The following is a 20812-nucleotide window of genomic DNA, read 5'->3' on the forward strand; positions in this document are numbered from 1 at the left end:
ACAGTAGAGTCTTATGAATGTTTTCTGTGTCTTTGTGTTTATATTACACTAATACGTTTATAGGAATTACCTTCCCGAAACCATCCACTATGTGAGGCAGCTACTATTTCAGAGTGAGAACCAATCTTGGAGACTCTAAAGTAAATTTCTATAACTAGTCTATGACTGGATATTTAAGTTTTATTTGGGGGTAATAAATAGGCTTAGACATTTAGAAATATCTCTTAAAATATGGTGAGTATTTTCTGGCGTTGGTATTAATAAAGAAATTTACACTAAGATTGCAGACAGCTTTGGAATTATGTAACAAGCAACCTGCAGTAAACACCAAATGCCTTTAATTAACCATCTAGGATAGACAGCTTACAAAAGATTCAGATTAACACCATGGAATTTTGTTAGACTTGGGCTAAGATTTAGCTTTTTAAGGAATTGATTCCAAAGCTTAATAGAGAAAACGAACGTTGCATTGCTTCTCTGAACACCAAAATCACGCTTGGGGCCACTTTAAAATTCATACTCTGGAAAGTGTGATGTCGACTACTTGGAGTTCAACGTCATTTACATTTCTGTTGTTATCTTAGGTTAAAGCCGATTATAAAGGGAAAAAGTAAAAATATATCAAAAGTTCTGCAATGAGTGCTTTGGTTAACCAAACTGGGGCAAAAACAGTGACAAGTATTTGATGAGCATTTGTCGTTAACAGATTTTGAGTCATTGCAATTATCATCTGAGCATATGCGCAATGAACAGGTCCTTTTGCTGAGTCATCTCCAGGGTTTCACTTTGTCTTCCCTTTACTTCCAGCCCTCAGCACTCCTGCTCCCATTTCATACCACGTTCTCTTCCTTCTAACACTGGTTGGCACATTTTGATATTAGGCAAAGCACAACTGAGACAAGAAATCTGAGGTTTCTCAAATCCCATCTCTCATTCTGAAAGCAAATATCAACTAATTTTTTACTATCTATTCCCACTCTTTTTATTGCTGTTTTCTTGACGTTGTTTAGTAACAGCAGGTAGCTTAGCTCTTTATAATTTATACAATGTTTTTCATATATTAGGTGTTTGAACCTTCCAACAAGCCTGTGAAGTAGGGAGATTGTATCAGTGGCTCCTGTTGGCAGAAGAATCAACTGAGATCCTGAGAAGTTAGGTGGCTCGCCCAAAGTAACATAGCAACTATATGTATATCTAGTTGCCATTAGTACTTTACAATTGTATGAAGTTGGATGAATATTCCTATCACAAAGATAAAACCGCCTCCACTTAATGATATCTGCATATGGGAAAGCTACAGGCATGGCTGTTGGAGAGAGAGGGGCCACTAAACTTTAAATAAAACAGAAACGAGTATTTCTTTTCCCAATTAATCTCAATAGAAACTTTATCTTTTAGGTAAATTCTACTGTGTTCTGTCAAGAGTTTAGTACCTTGGTGGTTTAGGATCCTGTACAGGTCTGTTTCATCTGTCATTCCAATCTTAATTACTTAACTAATATTGCAATTGGCCAGTTTGGGGCTTCAGCTCATATATGCTTATACACAGAAGAGATGTTCATATTTTATAATACAGGACAGTTTATACTGTACTCCATTAAAAACATACTGATATGAAACAGCTTTGAACATTTTTAAGCACAAGTATAAAATCAAGTTTTCTGTTGTATGTCAACAACTTGTTTATAGTTGATTCTGTCACAGTTTCTGCCTTTGTTTTGCATGGTTACACACACTGCTTTTTTTCTGCACAGATATTGATGAATGTGAAAATAGAGACACCTGCCAGCATGAGTGTAAAAATACCTTTGGGAGCTATCAGTGTATCTGCCCACCTGGCTATCAACTCATGCTCAATGGAAAGACATGTCAAGGTAAGAAAACATTGGGACATTTATTGCTACAACTTAACCTAAAACCAGTATAGGATAGTGTGAGAAACGTCTTTTTTTTTAATAATTTTTCTTCTAGTTGCTTCCTCTCCTCTCACATTCCCATGGGTCAGACTTATCTATAATCCTTGCTTTTGCAAGCAGGAGAAAGCAATTAAGCAAAGGAAGAGTTGAGAAACACTTTTGGTATGGTCTTACTAGAAGGAGCAAGAATGCCTAAGCCACCTCATATCATATATATATATATATATATATATATATATATATATATATATATATATATATATATATATTTAAAACTAAATGGAAATAGACCTCTTCAAACATGTTTTCACAGTTCAGCTAAGAAGAAAGGAGAAATGAGAAGAGTTCTCAGTAAACGTACCTCAGTATTAAGCATTATTTTATACTTTGTCTTAGTGATCAGTGGGTAATTGATTAATCCACTCATTCTTTGAGTCAAATGATGAGTAACAATCATGTGACAGAGTTGCAGGATACAGGAGGTTAAAACAGATGAATAATGTACACTCTCTTCCCTTTATGATCTTAGAGTCTAGTGGAGACAAACATGCAAATAAGTGCATAATCAACATACAAGGTTGTAGGTGTTATAACTTTTAGATAATGTGTAGTGATGGTAGAAAGAAAATCAATTTCAATAGCAAAATTGTTACACAAAAATGTGAAAGGAGCATTGTATATTGATGAGGTGTAGTATGTTGTAACATGTCCTTGATCAAAAGAATATGAACTTGTATAAATCGTTAAAATCTTCTAAGAAACCACCTCTATTCCATGGACAAAATCTAAGAATATTAATAAGCCTCTGAATTTTATTAGTTTCTGTCATGTATAAAAGACTTCCCTTCACAAAAAACTTGCTAGGATGCAGCTCATGGAAATGTGTTCCAGAAACCAAGACCAGGATGCACAATGGCTTCACCTGAGTTACCATGAGCTTCCACACGCTTACTCAACCCATTCAACCCATCACACTCCCTGAGAGCCCCCACTGATCATGTGGGCTGAAGAAGGAAAATGAACTCAATAATAACCTTTACTCCCAGCCATCACTCAAACATTTATGAAGAACTTACCCTGTGAGGAACATCTTACTAAGTTTTGAAATACTGGAAGAACATATTTACATTATTGTTTTATATTTTTCCAAAAACAACTATTACCTCATTTTAATCAGCAGTATAGTTTTGTCAAGAACAATAATGTGTACCCATTCTACAGATGATAAAGCTAATTCTCAGAGTGATTATGTGAGTCTCAATGTCCTAGAACCATCAAGAGCCAGGGTAGGACTTGATCACAGATCTCACAATGTCAGGAATGGTCCTTTGTCTCTCCTGTGATGCTGTGAACACCAGGGTCACTGTATTGTGGGAGCAGACAGAGGTTAGAGCACTTACATTGTCCATATTTTATAACTTCTCCAGCTCTTCAATCCAAGAATCCTTCTGAAGAGGTGGCAGTGCACAACACTAACATTACACTCCCTACAGGTGCACCAGGCACCAAGGAAGGAAGGGGGTAGATACTGAAGCATTTGGAATAACCAGCCAACTAACTGCAAACTCCTTAGCCAGATTTTTTTTATATAAATTTATTTATTTTATTTATTTTTGGCTGCATTGGGTCTTCGTTGCTGCGCACGCGCTTTCTCTAGTTGTGGCGAGTGGGGGCTACTCTTCGTTGTGGTGCACGGGCTGCTCATTGCAGTGGCTTCTCTTGTTACGGAGCATGGGCTCTTGGCACGTGGGCTCAGTAGTTGTGGCTTGCAGGCTCTAGAGCACAGGCTCAGTAGTTGTGGCACACGGGCTTATATGATCCGTGGCATGTGGGATCTTCCCGGACTGGGGCTCAAACCCGTGTCCCCTGCATTGGCAGGTGGATTCCTAACCACTGCGCCACCAGGGAAGCCCCTTTAGCCAGATTTTTAAGGGTTATATTATGTCATATTCTCATTAGAGGATTTTTTCCTCTCTAAATTATTCCAGTTTGTTTTTTTTAGTTGCCCTTGTCACTCATTCAGTTCAAAACATTTTTCAGCTTTCACTTGTACTCCAGAGAGTGGAAAATAATGTGCACAAATCAGAAACAGGTGTCATTTAAAATGTTTGCAATTTAAATGAGTTACATATTTTTGTGGTTTTAAAAAAAGATATGAGGGACTTCCCTGGTGGCACAGTGGTTAAGAATCCACCTGCCAATGCAGGGAATATGGGTTTGATCCCTGGTCCAGGAGGATCCCACATGCTGTGGAGCAACTAAGCCCGTGTGCCACAACTACTGAGCCTGCAGTCTAGAGCCCGAGAGCCACAGCTGCTGAGCCCACGTGCCACAACTACTGAAGCCCGCACGCCTAGAGCCCATGCTCTGTGACAAGAGAAGCCACCTCAATGAGAAGCCTGCGCACTTCAACAAAGGGTAGCCCCCACTCAACACAACTAGAGAAAGCCTGCGTGGAGAAACGAAGACCCAATGCAGCCAAAAATTAATTAATTAATTATTTTAAAAGTTGTCTAAGAAAAGACATGAGAGACAACAATTATGACCTTTAAAGAAGTCTTTACTCTAAAGAATAACTTGGAGTCTTTATAGCTTTAGAAAGTGTTTGAGGCATTTATGAGGAACAAAATGCTACTTTTCATTCACAGATAAATTTTTGAAGCTTTATACATTAGTGATAGAAACGTCAGTAATAAAAGGGATATTAAAGTGACTTTGACATTGAATGAGGACAAAGACTAGTCTAAAGTGGAAGTCACCAGACTGCAAAATGAAAAACAAAAAACATGCCAATCATAATTTGCCCCAGAAGCAGAGAGGAGAAACTAAAAAATCCATATGCTAATTTTAAGCACCATTAATCTAATTCTAAAACTGTAAGAACGCTACATGTTGGCATTGCATTCGAAATGAGTGTTCTAATCTATCCAAGTTTTTAAGAAGCAATTCATAATGTTTGTCAAGAATCTGAATTACTCTACACCCTCTATAAGACAAATGTTTCAAGTATGCTTATCCTAAATTACTTGTTTAATGTATCCAGAGCACTTGGTTAAATGCATTCGTATGTTCTAAAGCTATTATTGTGAAAGTTTTTCAGCTCATCTTGGTATTCTTTTCTTGTAGCAATAGTATTTATGTTATGAAATCCCTATACTTTAATTTTTAATCATAATTTTCTCATAATGTTTTATAAAAACCAGACATCACCACACTGTCAGTTAACAGAAGACAGTCTGATTTCTCCATCTTTTCTAGCTTCTTTTTTTTAAGACCAATGAGTAAAGTGAATGAACAGAGTGACTAGAGTGAATGCCTACAGGATACTTACTCCTGAGGAGACAGCAGTAGACAGAAGACAAAGGAGAGCTACTACCTTCCCCAAAGCTCAAATGCTTTATGAAAGCTCTTCTATAGGAAGTGTACATTATTATGGAGCTAGAGACAAACACCTTGTATATTAGATTCTCATATCTCTGATAGATTTATTTGCAGCCGATGAAAATCTGTGATAAGGTAACTGTTCTTATTATGCCTGGATGTGTGTCCAGATTCTGACCTCCAATCACCATTTTCACGGACCCTAGAAGCCCACTGGCCTCCATGTTTCTGCATGAGTTCACTCTAAAAATTAAAGCTAAAATGAAATTTGGAGTATGGATGGGAAGGGAATTTTTTTTTATGGAGAGAAAAGAAGATAAGATTAATTGAATTTCTTTCACATTTTCCTAAAGGGCTTTTTACTTCATTCTGAGACAATCTCATTTTGTCAAGGAGATGGAGCACTTCTGGCAGATAAAATCATAATTAGAAATTGGTTTGCAGAAACAAAAGGCAAGATTTAACTGAAATAAAACATGTTTCACTCTGTTCCATTCCTGGAGGAAAACTAGTCCTAATATAAAATGAGTAATAGAAAGCACATTATGTCATTTTCAGCACATCTAAGTAACTAAAAAGTCAAGTAAGTGATTTACTCCATGTCATTCTAGCTTAATATCTTTTGACGTTGTGCAGACTATTGTTAAGTTTAAAGTAACTAATTACATTGTATGTCATTTCCTTAAGGAATGGAATATATTTGGAACCAAATCTAAAAATGCTCATTTTTGACACAGAAATGCAAATGGCAAATAATTTTAAAATTTAACATTTATTCTCCACGATTTATATACTGTCTCTTGGAATATCTTCTCGCCTTTTTTTTTATAGTAATATTCCAAGTTATTTACAAGTTCATGAAAGAACTTCACAAATTTAACCCAAGATCAATATAAATACCATCATGCAGTTACCAAGTCACTACTATGAAATGACATAATAGTTACACATACCCATTGGTTGTGGCACCAATTCCATGACTGAAGTACATTTGACCTTTAGAACCTACCTCTCCAAAAAACTGATTTGGGTCCAATTATACGTCAGAATCTATGTTTATTCAAATACTAAAGAAGAAAATGTTACAAGTGGCTCTGTGCAGCCCATTGACTTAAACTTTCTCTAAAATTAGTCTTCATATTTTTTGTTTACCTACTCCAAAAAGAAATTTGAAAACCTTATACTTCACTCATACTTGTAAAAATCAACCTCCAAAGTTTCTTACCATGTTTAAATAATTACAGAGAATGTGAGTTCTGGCATTGTTATTTGGTGTTTACGTGCTTTCAATGTATTTTCATCAAAACTTTGGAACTGCACACTTAACTCAGTTACTGGAGGATGACCACCATATAATTTAAAAGTGTGTACTCATTGTAAAGCCAACCAGACTGTCAGAAAAATGTCTAAAGTCATTTTTCTGTTCAAGTAAAAGTGTTAGTAGGTGTTCCTATGACAGCCAGGTCACTTCTGAAATCTAATTTAAAATGGAGAGCTAAGACCATTGGTTTGTAGCCATGATGAAATAAGGCCTGCCACTATCAATATATGCCACCAATTCTCTTACGCTTCCTATGTGCCTGGAAGCATTGTATACCCTGTATCATAAAGAGATTTACAATTAGTGGAAACATTTTTCTGTAAAGCAGAAGAAGGATATAAGAGGGAAGAGTTTGGGAAAGGAGAACTCCAGGCCATAGGAAGTTCTCAAGCAGATTGATTTTAGGAAGGAGAACTTACTTAGGGAAAATCAAAATCTGAATGGAGAGCAGGACAAGATGGTGGAGTAGATGGATCTTGAGCTCACATCCTCTCACAAGCACAACAGAATCACAACTAACTGCTCAACAACCATTGATTTAAAAAAAGACTGGAACCTACCAAAAAAGATAATCTACATCCAAAGACATTAAGAAGAAACCCAATGAGACGGTACCAGGGGCTCACTCGCAATATAATCAAACCCCATGACCCCCGGGTGGGCAACCCACAAACTGGAGAACAGTTATATCACAGAAGTTCTCCCACAGGAGTGAGTTCTGAGCCCCATGTCAGGCTCCCAGTCTGGGGGTCTGGCATTGGGAGAAGGAGCCCCCAGAGCACTTGATGTTGAAGGCCAGCGGGGCTTGAGTCCAGGAGCTCCACAGGAGTAGGGGAAACAGAGACCCATTCTTGGAAGGTGCATACAAGGTCTTGTGTACACCATGACCCAGGGCAAAAGCAGTGACTTCATTAGGAGCCTGGGCCAGACCTACCTGCTGGTCCTGGAGGATTTCCTGGGGAGGTGGGGGAGCAGCTGTGGCTCACTGTGGGGACAAGGACACCAGTGGCAGAGGTACCGGGGGTTATTTATTAGCATGAGCTCCCCTAGAGGCTGCCATCTTGGTACCATGATCTGGCCCCACCCAACAGCCTGTAGGCCCCAGTGCTGGACTCCTCATGCCAAACAAGCAACAGGGCAGGAACACAGCCCCACACCTTAGCCGACAGGCTGCATTAGGACTTCCTGAGCCCACAGCCACCTCTAGACATGCCCTTTGACATTGCCCTACCTACCAGAGGGTCAAGACCCAGCTCCACCCACCAGAAGCAAGAAAACTACAGTCTGGCAGCCTACAGAACTGAGTCCACAAACACAGATAAGAACCTACCCCAGGACTAGCTGGTCTCTGGCCCTTGGTGACAAGAAGGGAATGTACTTCTGGCACACATAGGACAACCCCTACAGGGAGCCACTTCTCCAAGGTCAAGAAACATAACTAACCTTCCACATACATAAAAATACAAATAGAACTCTAGACAAAATGAGGGGGAGAGGAGTATGTTCCAGACCAAGGAACAAGATAAAACCCCAGAAGAACAACTAAGTGACGTGGAGATAGACAATGTACCTGAGAAAGAGTTCAGAGTAATGATCATAAAGATGATCCAAGAACTCAGGAAAACAATGGATGCACAGAGCAAGAAGTTACAAGAAGTTTTCAACTAAGAGTTAGAAAATATAAAGAACAGCCAAACAGACTTGAATACAATAACTGAAGTGAAAAACACACTAGAAGGAATCAGTAGCAGAATAAGTGAGGCAGAGAATGGATAAGTGAGCTGCAAGACAGAGTGGTGGAATCACTGCCACATAACAGAATAAAGAAAAAAATGAAAACAAATGAGGATAGTTTAAGAGACCTCTGGGACAACATCAAACGTACCAACATTCACATTGTAGAGGTCCCAGAAGGAGAGAGGGGGAAAGGGCCTGAGGAGATATAAAGAGATAATAGCCAAAAATTCCCTAACATGGGAAAGGAAACAGAAACCCATGTCCAGGAAGTGGCAAGAGTACCATATAGGATCAACCAAAGGAGGAACATGCCAAGGCACATAGTAATCAAACTGACAAAGAGAAAATATTAAAAGCAACAAGGGAAAAGCAACAAATAACCTCATGGGGGTTCCCTTGTATGTTATCAGCTGATTTTTCAGCAGAAAATCTGGCCAGAAGAGAGTGGTACAGTATAAATAAGGTGATGAAAGGGAAAAACCCACAACCTAAGATTCTCTACCCAGCAAGGCTCTCATTCAGATTTTGATGGAGAAATCAAAAGCTTTGCAGACAAGCAAAAGCCAAAAGAATTCAGTACCACCAAACCAGCTTTACAACAAATGCTTAGGGAACGTCTCTAGGTGGAAAAGAAAAGGCCATAACTAGAAACAAGAAGATTACAAAATGGGAAAGCTCACTGGTAAAGGCACACCTACAGTAAAGGTGGGAAATCATCCATATTCAGATATGATATCTAATCCAGTAATCGTGAGAGGAGAGTAAAAATGCAGGATACTTGAAGTGCACTTGAAATTAAGAGATCAACAACTTAAAACAATCATGTATATATATAGACAGCTATATGAAAACCTAATGGCAAATACAAACCAAAAATCTATAATAGATATACACACACACAAACCAAAAAAAATGGAATCCAAACACAACTCTGAAGATAGTCATCAAATCACAAGAGAAGAGAACAAAAGAGGAAGGGAAGAAAAAACACCTATGAAAACAAATCCAAAAGAATTAACAGAATGGCAGTCAGAACATACATATAAATAATTACCTTAAATGTAAATGGATTAAATGCTCTAACCAAAAGACATGTTTACAAACAGATGAATTGACAGAAAAACAAGACTGGTATATATAGAGTCTACAAGAGACCACTTCAGATATAGGGACACATACAGACTGAAAGTGAGGGAATGGAAAAAGGTATTCCATGCAAATGGAAATCAAAAGAAAGCTGCAGTAGAAATACTCATATCAGACAAAAGAGACTTTAAAATAAAGACTGCTACAAGAGACAAAGAAGAACACCACATAATGATCAAGGCATCAATCTAAGAAGAAGAGATAACAATTGTAACTATATTGGGCTGGCCAAAAAGTTCTTTCAGGTTTTTCCTTAAGATGTTACAGAAAACCCCGAACGAACTTTTTGGCCAACCCAATATATGCACCCAACGTAGGAGCACCATAATATGTGAGGCAATTATTAACGGACATAAAAGGAGAAATTGACAGTAGCATAGTAATAGCGGGGGACTTTAACACCTCATTTATATCAATGGACAGATCATCCAGACAGAAAATCAGTAAGGAAACACAGCACTTAAGTGACACATTAGACCAGATGGACTTAATTGATGTTTATAGAGCATTCCATCCAAAAGCAGCAGAATACACATTCAAGTTCACATGGAACATACTCCAGGACTGATCACATTCTGGGCCACAAAGCAAGCCTCAGTAAATTTAAGAAAATTGAAATCATAATCAAGCATCTTTTCTGACCACAATGCTATGAGATCAGGAATCAACTACAAGAAAAAAACTGCAAAAAACACAAACACATGGAGGCTAAACAGTATGCTACTAAACAAATGGATCACTGAAGAAATCAAAGAGGAAATCAGAAAATACCTAGAGACAAATGAAAACAAAAACATGATGATCCAAAACCTATGGGACACAGAAAAAGCAGTTCTAAGAGAGAAGTTTATAGCTGTACAACCTTACCTCAGGAAATAAGAAAAGTCTCAAACAACCTAACCTTACACCTAAGCAATTACAGAAAGAAGAACAAACAAAACCCAAAGTTAGTAGAAGTAAAGAAATCATAAAGATCACAGTAGAAATAAATGAAATAGAGATGAAGAAAACAGTAGAAAATATCAGTAAAACTAAAATCTGGTTCTTTAAAAAAGAATGAACCTATGTATATGTATAACTGAATTTCTGTGCTACACACCTGAAACTAACATAACATTGTAAATCAATTATACTCCAATAAAATTTTTTAAATAAAATAAAAATAAGTCAAAGTATTAAAATAAAAGCCGGTTCTCTGAAAAGACAAACAAAATTGATAAACCTTCAGACTCATCAAGAAAAAAAGTGAGAGGGCCCAAATCAATAAAATCAGAAACGAAAAAGGAGGTGTTACAACTGAAACCACAGCAATACAAAGGGCCATACTAAAAGCAACTATATGCCAATAACATGGACAGCCTAGAAAAAAATGGACAAATTCTTAGGAAGGTACAATCTCCCAAGACTGAATCAGGAAGAAATAGTAAATATGAACAGAATAATCACAAGTACTGAAATTGAAACTGCTTTAAAAATTTCAGACAAACAAAAGTCCAGGACCAGATGGCTTCACAGGCAAGTTCTATCAAACATTTAGAAAAGAGTTAACACCTATCCTTCTGAAGCTGTTCCAAAAAATTGCAGAGGAAGGAACACTTCCAAACTCATTCTATGAGGCCACCATCACTCTGATACCAAAACTAGACAAAGATACCACAAAAAAAGAAAAAACACAGACCAATATCACTGATGAACATAGGTGCAAAACTCCTCAAAATACCAGCAAACTAAATCCAACAATACATTAAAATTATCATACACCATGATCAAGTGGGATTTACCCCAGGGATGCAAGGATTTTTCAATATCCACAAATCAATCAGTGTGATATACCACAGTAACAAATTGAAGAATAAAAACCATATGATCATCTCAATAGATGCAGAAAAAGCTTTTGATAAAATTCAACATCCATTTATGATAAAAAAAAAAAAAAACCTCTCCAGACAGTGGTCATAGAGGGAACCTACCTCAACATCATAAAGGCCATATATGACAAACCCACAGCTAAAATTATATTCAATGGCGAAAAGCTAAAAGCATTTCCTCTAAGATCAGGAACAAGACAAGGATATCCACACTCCACTTTTATTCAACATTATTTTGGAAGTCCTAGCCATGTCATTCAGAGAAGAAAAAGAAATAAAAGGAAGCCAGATTGACAAAGAAGAAGTAAAACTGTTACTATTTGCATATGACATGATACTATACATAGAAAATCCTAAAGATGCAATGAAAAAACTACTAGACCTTAATAAATTCAGTAAAGTTGCTGGATACAAAATTAATACACTGAAATCTTTTGCATTTCTATACACTAACAATGAAAGATCAGAAAGAGAAATTAAAGAAACAACCCCATTTACCATTACATCAAAAAGAATAAAATACCTAGGAATAAACCTACCTAAGGGGGGGGAAAAAAAAACTTACCTAAGGAGACAAAAGACCTATACTCTGAAAATTATAAGATGCTGATGAAAGAAATCAAAGATAAACAGATGGAAAGATATATCATGTTCTTGGATTGGAACAATCAATACTATCAACATGACTATACTACCTGAGGCAAACTGCAGATTCAATGCAGTCCCTATCAAATTACCAATGGCATTTTTCACAGAACCAGAACAAATAATTCTAAAATTTGTATGGAAACACAAAAGACCCCAAATAGCCAAAGCAATCTTGAGACAGAAAAACAGCTGGAGGAATCAGACTCCCCTACTTCAGACTATACTACGAAGCTACAGTAATCAAAACAGTATGGTACTGGCACAAAAACAAACTTAGATCAATGGAACAGGATAGAAAGCCAGGAAATAAACCCACACACCTATGGTCAACTAATCTACAACAAAGGATGCAAGACTCTACAAGAAAGGACAGCCTGTTCAATAAGTGACGCTGGGGAAACTGGACAGCTACGTGTAAGAGAATGAAATTAGAACATTCTCTAACACCGTGCACAAAAATAAACTCAGAATGGGTTAAAGACCTAAATGTAAAGCCAGATACTATAAGACTCCTAAAGGAAAACATAGGCAGGATACTATTTGACATACATCATAGCAATATCTTTTTGAATCTGTCTCCTGAGTAATGGAAATAAAAATAAAATAAAATAAATAAAATAAAGTAGAAATAAATGGGACTTCATTAAACGTAAAAGCTTTTAGAAACACTCAGCTCTACCCACCACCAGAGCCTCTCATCAAGCTTCTTAGATAGCTTCAGCCACCAGAGGACAGAGAGCAGAAGCAAGAAGTACTACAGTCCTGCAGCCTGTGGAACAAAAACCACATTCACAGAAAGATAGACAAGATGAAAAGGCAGAGGGCTATGTACCAGATGAAGGAACAAGAAAAAACCCCAGAAAAACAACTAAATGAAGTGGAGATAGGCAACCTTCCAGAAAAAGAATTCAGAATAATGATAGTGAAGATAATCCAGGACCTCAGAAAAAGAATGGAGGCAAAGATAGAGAAGAGGCAAGAAATGTTTAACAAAGACCTAGAAGAATTAAAGAACAAACAAACAGAGGTGACCAATACAATAACTGAAATGAAAACTACACTAGAAGGAATCAGTAGCAGAATAACTGAGACAGAAGAACGGATAAGTGACCTGGAAGACAGAATGGTGGAATTCACTGCTGCAGAACAGACTAAAGAGAAAAGAATGAAAAGAAATGAAGACAGCCTAAGAGACCTCTGGGACAACATAAAACACAACAACATTTGCATTATAGGGGTCCCAGAAGGAGAAGAGAGAGAGAAAGGACCAGAGGAAATATTTGAAGAGATTGTAGTCGAAAACTTCCCTAACATGGGAAAGGAAATAGCCACCCAAGTCCAGAAAGCGCAGAGAGTCCCATACAGGATAAACCCAAGGAGAAACACGCCGAGACACACAGTAATCAAACTGGCAAAAATTAAAGACAAAGAAAAATTATTGAAAGCAGCAAGGGAAAAATGACAAATAACATACAAGGTAACTCCCATAAGGTTAACAGCTGATTTCTCAGCAGAAACTCTGCAAGGCAGAAGGGAGTGGCATGATATACTTAAAGTGATGAAAGGGAAGAACCTACAACCAAGATTACTCTACCCGGCAAGGATCTCACTTAGATTTGATGGAGAAATCAAAAGCTTTACAGACAAGCAAAAGCTAAGAGAATTGAGCACCACGAAACCACCTCTACAACAAATGCTAAAGGAACTTCTCTAAGTGGGAAACACAAGAGAAGAAAAGGACCTACAAAAACAAACCCAAGGGCTTCCCTGGTGGCGCAGTGGTTGAGAATCTGCCTGCCAATGCAGGGGACACGGGTTCGAACCCTGGTCTGGGAAGATCCCACATGCCGCGGAGCAACTAGGCCCATGAGCCACAATTACTGAGCCTGCACGTCTGGAGCCTGTGCTCCGCAACAAGAGAGGTCGCGATAGTGAGAGGCCCGCGCAGCGTGATGAAGAGTGGCCCCCACTTGCCACAACTAGAGAAAAGCCCTCGCACAGAAACGAAGACCCAGCACAGCCATAAATAAATAAAATAAATAAATAAATATTTTTTTTTTAAAAACCCAAAACAATTAAGAAAATGGTCATAGGAACATACATATCGATAATTACCTTAACGTGAATGGATTAAATGCTCCACCAAAAGACACAGGCTTGCTGAATGGATACAAAAACAAGAGCCATATATATGCTGTCTACAAGAGACCCACTTCAGACCTAGGGACACATACAGACTGAAAGTGAGGGGCTGGAAAAAGAGGTTCCATGCAAATGGAAATCAAAAGAAAGCTGGAGTAGCTATACTCATATCAGATAAAGTAGACTTTAAAATAAAGAATGTTACAAGAGACAAGGAAGGACACTACATAATGATCAAGGGATCAATCCAAGAAGAAGATATAACAATTATAAATATATAGGCACCCAACATAGGAGCACCTCAATACATAAGGCAACTGCTAACAACTATAAAAGAGGAAATCGACAGTAACACAGTAATAGTGGGGGACTTTAACATCGCACTTACACCAATGGACAGATCATCCAAAATGAAAATAAATAAGGAAACAGACGCTTTAAATGACACAATAGACCAGATAGATTTAATTGATATTTATAGGACATTCCATCCAAAAACAGCAGATTACACTTTCTTCTCAAGTGCGCACAGAACATTCTCCAGGATAGATCACATCTTGGGTCACAAATCAAGCCTCAGTAAATTTAAGAAAATTGAAATCATATCAAGCATCTTTTCTAACCACAACGCTATGAGATTAGAAATCAATTACAGGGAAAAAAATCGTGAAAAGCACAAACACATGGAGGCTAAACAATACGTTACTAAATAACCAAGAGGTCACTGAAGAAATCAAAGAGGAAATCAAAAAATACCTAGAGATAAATGACAATGGAAACACGATGATCCAAAACCTATGGGATGCAGCAAAAGCAGTGCTAAGAGGGAAGTTTATAGCTATACAAGCCTACCTCAAGAAACAAGAAAAATCTCTAGTAAACAATCTAACCTTACACCTAAAGGAACTAGAGAAAGAAGAACAAACAAAACCCAAAGTTAGCAGAAGGAAAGAAATCATCAAGATCAGAGTGGAAATAAATGAAATAGAAACAAAGAAAACCATAACAAAGATCAATAAAACTAAAAGCTGGTTCTTTGAGAAGATAAACAAAATTGATAAGCCATTAGCCAGACTCATCAAGAAAAAGAGGGAGAGGACTCAAATCAATAAAATTAAAAACGAAAAAGGAGAAGTTACAACAGACAGTGCAGAAATACAAAGCATCCTAAGAGACTACTACAAGCAACTATATGCCAATAAGATGGACAACCTGGAAGAAATGGACAAATCCTTAGAAAGGTATAACCTTCCAAGACTGAACCAGGAAGAAACAGAAAATATGAACAGACCAATCACAAGTAATGAAATTGAAACTGTGATTGATTAAAAATCTTCCAACAAACAAAAGTCCAGGACCAGATGGCTTCACAGGTGAATTCTATCAAACATTTAGAGAAGAGCTAACACCCATCCTTCTCAAACTCTTCCAAAAAAATTACAGAGGAAGGAACACTCCCAAACTCCTTCTATGAGGCCACCATCACCCTGATACCAAAACCAGACAAAGACACTACAAAAAAAGAAAATTACAGACCAATATCACTGATGAACATAGATGCAAAACTCCTCAACAAAATACTAACAAACAGAATCCAACAACACATTAAAAGGATCATACATCCTGATAAAGTGGGATTTATCCCAGGGATACAAGGATTCTTCAATATACGCAAATCAATCAATGTGAAACACCATATTAACAAATTGAAGAATAAAAACCATATGATCATCTCAATAGATGCAGAAAAAGCTTTTGACAAAATGCAACACCGATTTATGATAAAAACTCTCCAGAAAGTGGGCATAGAGGGAACCTACCTCAACATAATAAAGGCCATATATGACAAACCCACAGCAAACATCATTCTCAACGTTGAAACACTGAAAACATTTCCTCTAAGATCAGGAACGAGACAAGGATGTCCACTGTCACCACTATTATTCAACATAGTTTTGGAAGTCCTCGCCACAGCAATCAGAGAAGAAAAAGAAATAAAAGGAATACAAATTGGAAAAGAAGAAGTAAAACTGTCACCGTTTGCAGATGACATGATACTATACATTGAGAATCCTAAAACTGCCACCAGAAAACTACTAGAGCTAATCAATGAATCTGGTAGAATTGCAGGATACAAAATTAATGCACAGAAATCTCTTGCATTCCTATACACTAATGATGAAAAATCTGAAAGAGAAATTATGGAAACACTCCCATTTACCATTGCAACAAAAAGAATAAAATACCTAGGAATAAACCTACCTAAGGAGAAAAAAGACCTGTATGCAGAAAACTATAAGACACTGATGAAAGAAATTAAAGATGATACCAACAGATGGAGAGATATACCATGTTCTTGGATTGGAAGAATCAATATTGTGAAAATGACTATACTACCCAATGCAATCTACAGATTCAATGCAATCCCTATCAAATTACCAATGTCATTTTTTACGGAACTAGAATAAATCATCTTAAAATTTGTATGGAGACACAAAAGACCCTGAATAGCCAAAGCAGTCTGGAGGGAAAAAAACGGAGCTGGAGGAATCAGACTCCCTGACTTCAGACTATACTACAAAGCTACAGTAATGAAGACAATATGGGACTGGCAGAAAAACAGAAACATAGATCAATGGAACAAGATAGAAAGCCCAGAGATAAACCCACACACCTATGGTCAACTAATCTATGACAAAGGAGGCAAAGATATACAATGGAGAAAAGACAGTCTCTTCAATAAGTGGTGCTGGGAAAACTTCAGCTACATGTAAAAGAATGAAATTAGAATACTCCCTAACACCATACACAAAAATAAACTCAAAATGGATTAGAGACCTAAATATAAGACTGGACACTATAAAACTCTTAGAGGAAAACATAGGAAGAACACTGTTTGACATAAATCACTGCAAGATCTTTTTTGATCCACCTCCTAGAGTAATGGAAATAAAAACAAAAATAAACAAATGGGACCTAATGAAACTTCAAAGCTTTTGCACAGCAAAGGAAACCATAAATAAGACGAAAAGGCAACCGTCAGAATGGGAGAAAATATTTGCAAACAAATCAACGGACAAAGGATTAATCTCCAAAATATATAAACAGCTCATTCAGCTCAATTTTCAAGAAACAAACAACCCAATCCAAAAATGGGCAGAAGACCTAAATAGACATTTCTCCAAAGAAGACATACAGATGGACAAGAAGCACATGAAAAGATGCTCAACATCACTAATTATTAGAGAAATGCAAATCAAAACTACAATGAGGTATCACCTCACACCAGTTAGAATGGGCATCATCAGAAAATCTACAAACAACAAATGCTGGAGAGGGTGTGGAGAAAAGGGAACCCTCTTGCACTGTTGGTGGGAATGTAAATTGATACAGCCACTATGGAGAACAATATGGAGGTTCCTTAAAAAACTAAAAATAGAATTACCATATGATCCAGCAATCCCACTACTGAGCATATACCCAGAGAAAACCATAATTCAAAAAGACACATGCACCCCAATGTTCATTGCAGCAGTATCTAGACTAGCCAGGTCATGGAAGCAACCTAAATGCCCATCGACAGATGAATGGATAAAGAAGTTGTAGTACATATATACAATGGAATATTACTCAGCCATAAAAAGGAACGAAATTGAGTCATTTGTGGAGACGTGGAGGTATCTAGAGACTGTCATACAGAGTGAAGTAAGTCAGAAAGAGAAAAACAAATATCATATATTAACGCACGTATGTGGAACCTAGAAAAATGGTACAGATGAACCAGTTTGCAGGGCAGAAGTTGAGACACAGATGTAGAGAACAAACGTATGGACACCAAGGGGGGAAAACCGCAGTGGGGTGGGAATGGTGGTGTTCTGAATTGGGCGATTGGGATTGACATGTATACACTGATGTGTATAAAATTGATGACTGATTAAAGAAAAAAACTTAAAAGCTTTGGCAGAGCAAAGGAAACCATAAACAAAATGAAAAGACAACCTACAAAATGGGAGAAAATATTTGTGAATGCTGCTACTGACAGGGATTAATCTCCAAAACATACAAACAGCTCATACAGCTCATGACCAAAACAAACAACCCAATCAAAAAATGGGCAGAAGCTCTAAATAGACATTTTTTCAAAGAAGACATACAGATGGCCAAAAGGCACATGAAAAGATGCTCATGCCTAATGATTAGAGAAATACAAATCAAAACTACAATGAGGTATCATCTCACACTGATCAGAATGGACCTCATCAAAAAGTCTAGAAATAATAAATGCTGGAGAGGGTGTGGATAAAACAGAACCCTTCTACACTGTTGGCTGGAATGTAAATTGATACAGCCACTATGGAGAACAGCACGGAGGTACCTTAAGAAGCTAAAAGTAGAGCTACCATATGATCCTGCTACTTTACTCCTGGGCATATATCCAGAGGAAACCATAATTCGAAAATATACACGCACCCCAATGTTCATTGCAGCACTTTTTACAATAGCCAAGACATGGAAGCAATCTAAATGTCCATCGACAGAGGAATGGATAAGGACAATGTGGTATATATATATACAATGGAATGTTACTCAGCCATAAAAAGAATGAAATGATGCCATTTGCAGCAACATAGATGGACCTAGAGATTATCATACTAAATGAAGTCAGAGAATGACAAATATCATATGATATCACTTATATGTGGAATCTAAAAAAAAAAATTGAACTTCTATACAAAACAGAAATAGACTAATAGACATAGAAAACAAATTTATGGTTACCAAAGGGGAAAGGGGGGGAGGGCTAAATTAGGAGTTTGGGATTAACATATATACACTACTATATATAAAATAGATAACCAGCAAGGACCTACTATATAGCACAGGGAATTATACTCAATATTTTGTAATAACCTGTAAGGGAGAAGAATCTGAAAAAGAATATATATACATATATATATATGTATGTATAACTGAATCACTTTGCTGTACATCTGAAACTAACACAACATTGTAAATCAACTGTACTTTACTAAAAAAATTTTTTTAAATCTGAATGGAAATTGATTCCCAAAATATTTGCCTGCTCTCATACTGCTGGGAATTTTCATGCACTACTAGGGGAACACAGATAGCACAGTTTGAAACTATTGCTCTAAAATATGATTCTTAACTTTGGGGTCTCAATCCTTTAAATTGTGTTGAACTCTATGACTGATAAATTTTCTGGAAGGAGGGTCCAATCTCAGCCTTGCTTTATCTCTCTTGCTTACTCATGCATGTGTACCTACACACTCACGCACAGAAACATTTTCATTCACAGATCTCCTGATGCTCAAATATGGACCTCAAGTTAAGAATCATGGCTTAAAAACACTGATTTTCAGAAAGCTCAAAAATAAGTTTCTTTTAGCTTCGTCTTGATGCTTCTTAATTTTGGTGATTTAAGAGTGTTTTTATTTAACAACTTTGTATAGAAAACAACAAAATAAAGAGCATTTCATTTGCATGTCCCCCCAGTATCCTAGGGAGAGATACTTTAGGGAGAGCATCCCACCTATAACAACTGAGGCTGCCTTCTACACAGTTCACATTTGATCAAACTTGGATTATGGTTCTTGATCCTGTTTTTTTTTTCTTTATTCCATCTCTCTCCACAAGATCTGAATGACCTGTACAGTCTCCCCTAAATTTATGACTTCTTTAATTTCCACTACCCTGCTTCCCACTCAACAATTTGAACTTACAAAAGAAAATACTAGGGAAGGATCAAGGATCACTCATGTTTTAAAGAGATTCTTCACTTTACAGAAAGGTTCACAAGTGTCCTTTAAATTTTTAGCTTGTTTTTAGTGAACTTAAAGTACTATTGGCTTTACAAAACTCAAATGCATTCTGTTTCCTAAATATAAAGAACAGGTTTCTTAGTAGCTTCCCTTCTACTTTTATAGCTCGTATTTTTCAATGTCTTTTCACATATGTTTAAAAACAACTTAGAGCAGTCTGGGAAATAGCACACCAGGAATCAGGATCCCCACTTGGTGGGTGAAGAAGCTTAAGTGCAGCTACCAGGTTCATTCATGGCGAGGAGAAAGCTAGCCCTCAACGTTCCAGTCTGGTATCCACAATGCCTGCCCTGATGGTGTGTTCTGACCCGACTTGCTGATGCTTCATGTTCCTTGTGCTATTGTAGATGTTGATGAGTGTCTGGAGCAGAATGTGCACTGTGGTCCGAATCGCATGTGCTTCAATATGAGGGGAAGTTACCAGTGCATCCAGACGCCCTGTCCGCCCGACTACCAACGGGATCCTGTGTCAGGGTATGTCTTGCCTTCTCTTCCCAGACATGCTTTTGAAAATCCTTCTTCCTCTCTCTCCTTGACCAACAACCCCTGTCTGCAGTCATGTTTCACTCACAGGACGTCAATAGCCCCCCAGGGGACAGAGAGTGACGGTGTGTTCCTTCTTCAGTGAACTGGCAAAAAAATGAGCTCATCCTGCAGCAGCCACTGCAGCTGAAACCATCACTTTGAGCTGCAGGGTTTCTTGGAGCAAGTCTCCCCAGCATGTAATCCACCAGGCAACATCTAGAATTCCGCCTCAGCAGGAAGCATTTTATTGGGTGATAGAGCCTGCTTTTCTTTGAAATTGTCTCA

General features: G+C 37.5%; 1 protein-coding gene across 4 annotated transcripts in view; it reads left to right on the forward strand.

The window, feature by feature from the left end:
* Window positions 1–20812, forward strand: part of HMCN1 (hemicentin 1) — a 529724-nt gene that overhangs the window by 506123 nt on the left and 2789 nt on the right. For all 4 annotated transcript variants that reach the window (XM_068541417.1, XM_068541420.1, XM_068541418.1 and 1 more), the window contains 2 exons: window positions 1755–1874; window positions 20350–20476. In XM_068541417.1, the coding sequence (XP_068397518.1) occupies window positions 1755–1874; window positions 20350–20476 (247 nt within the window). The remainder of the gene's footprint in view (window positions 1–1754; window positions 1875–20349; window positions 20477–20812) is intronic.

This window comes from Eschrichtius robustus, chromosome 3 (assembly GCF_028021215.1).
Source record: "Eschrichtius robustus isolate mEscRob2 chromosome 3, mEscRob2.pri, whole genome shotgun sequence".
Taxonomy (NCBI): domain Eukaryota; kingdom Metazoa; phylum Chordata; class Mammalia; order Artiodactyla; family Eschrichtiidae; genus Eschrichtius; species Eschrichtius robustus.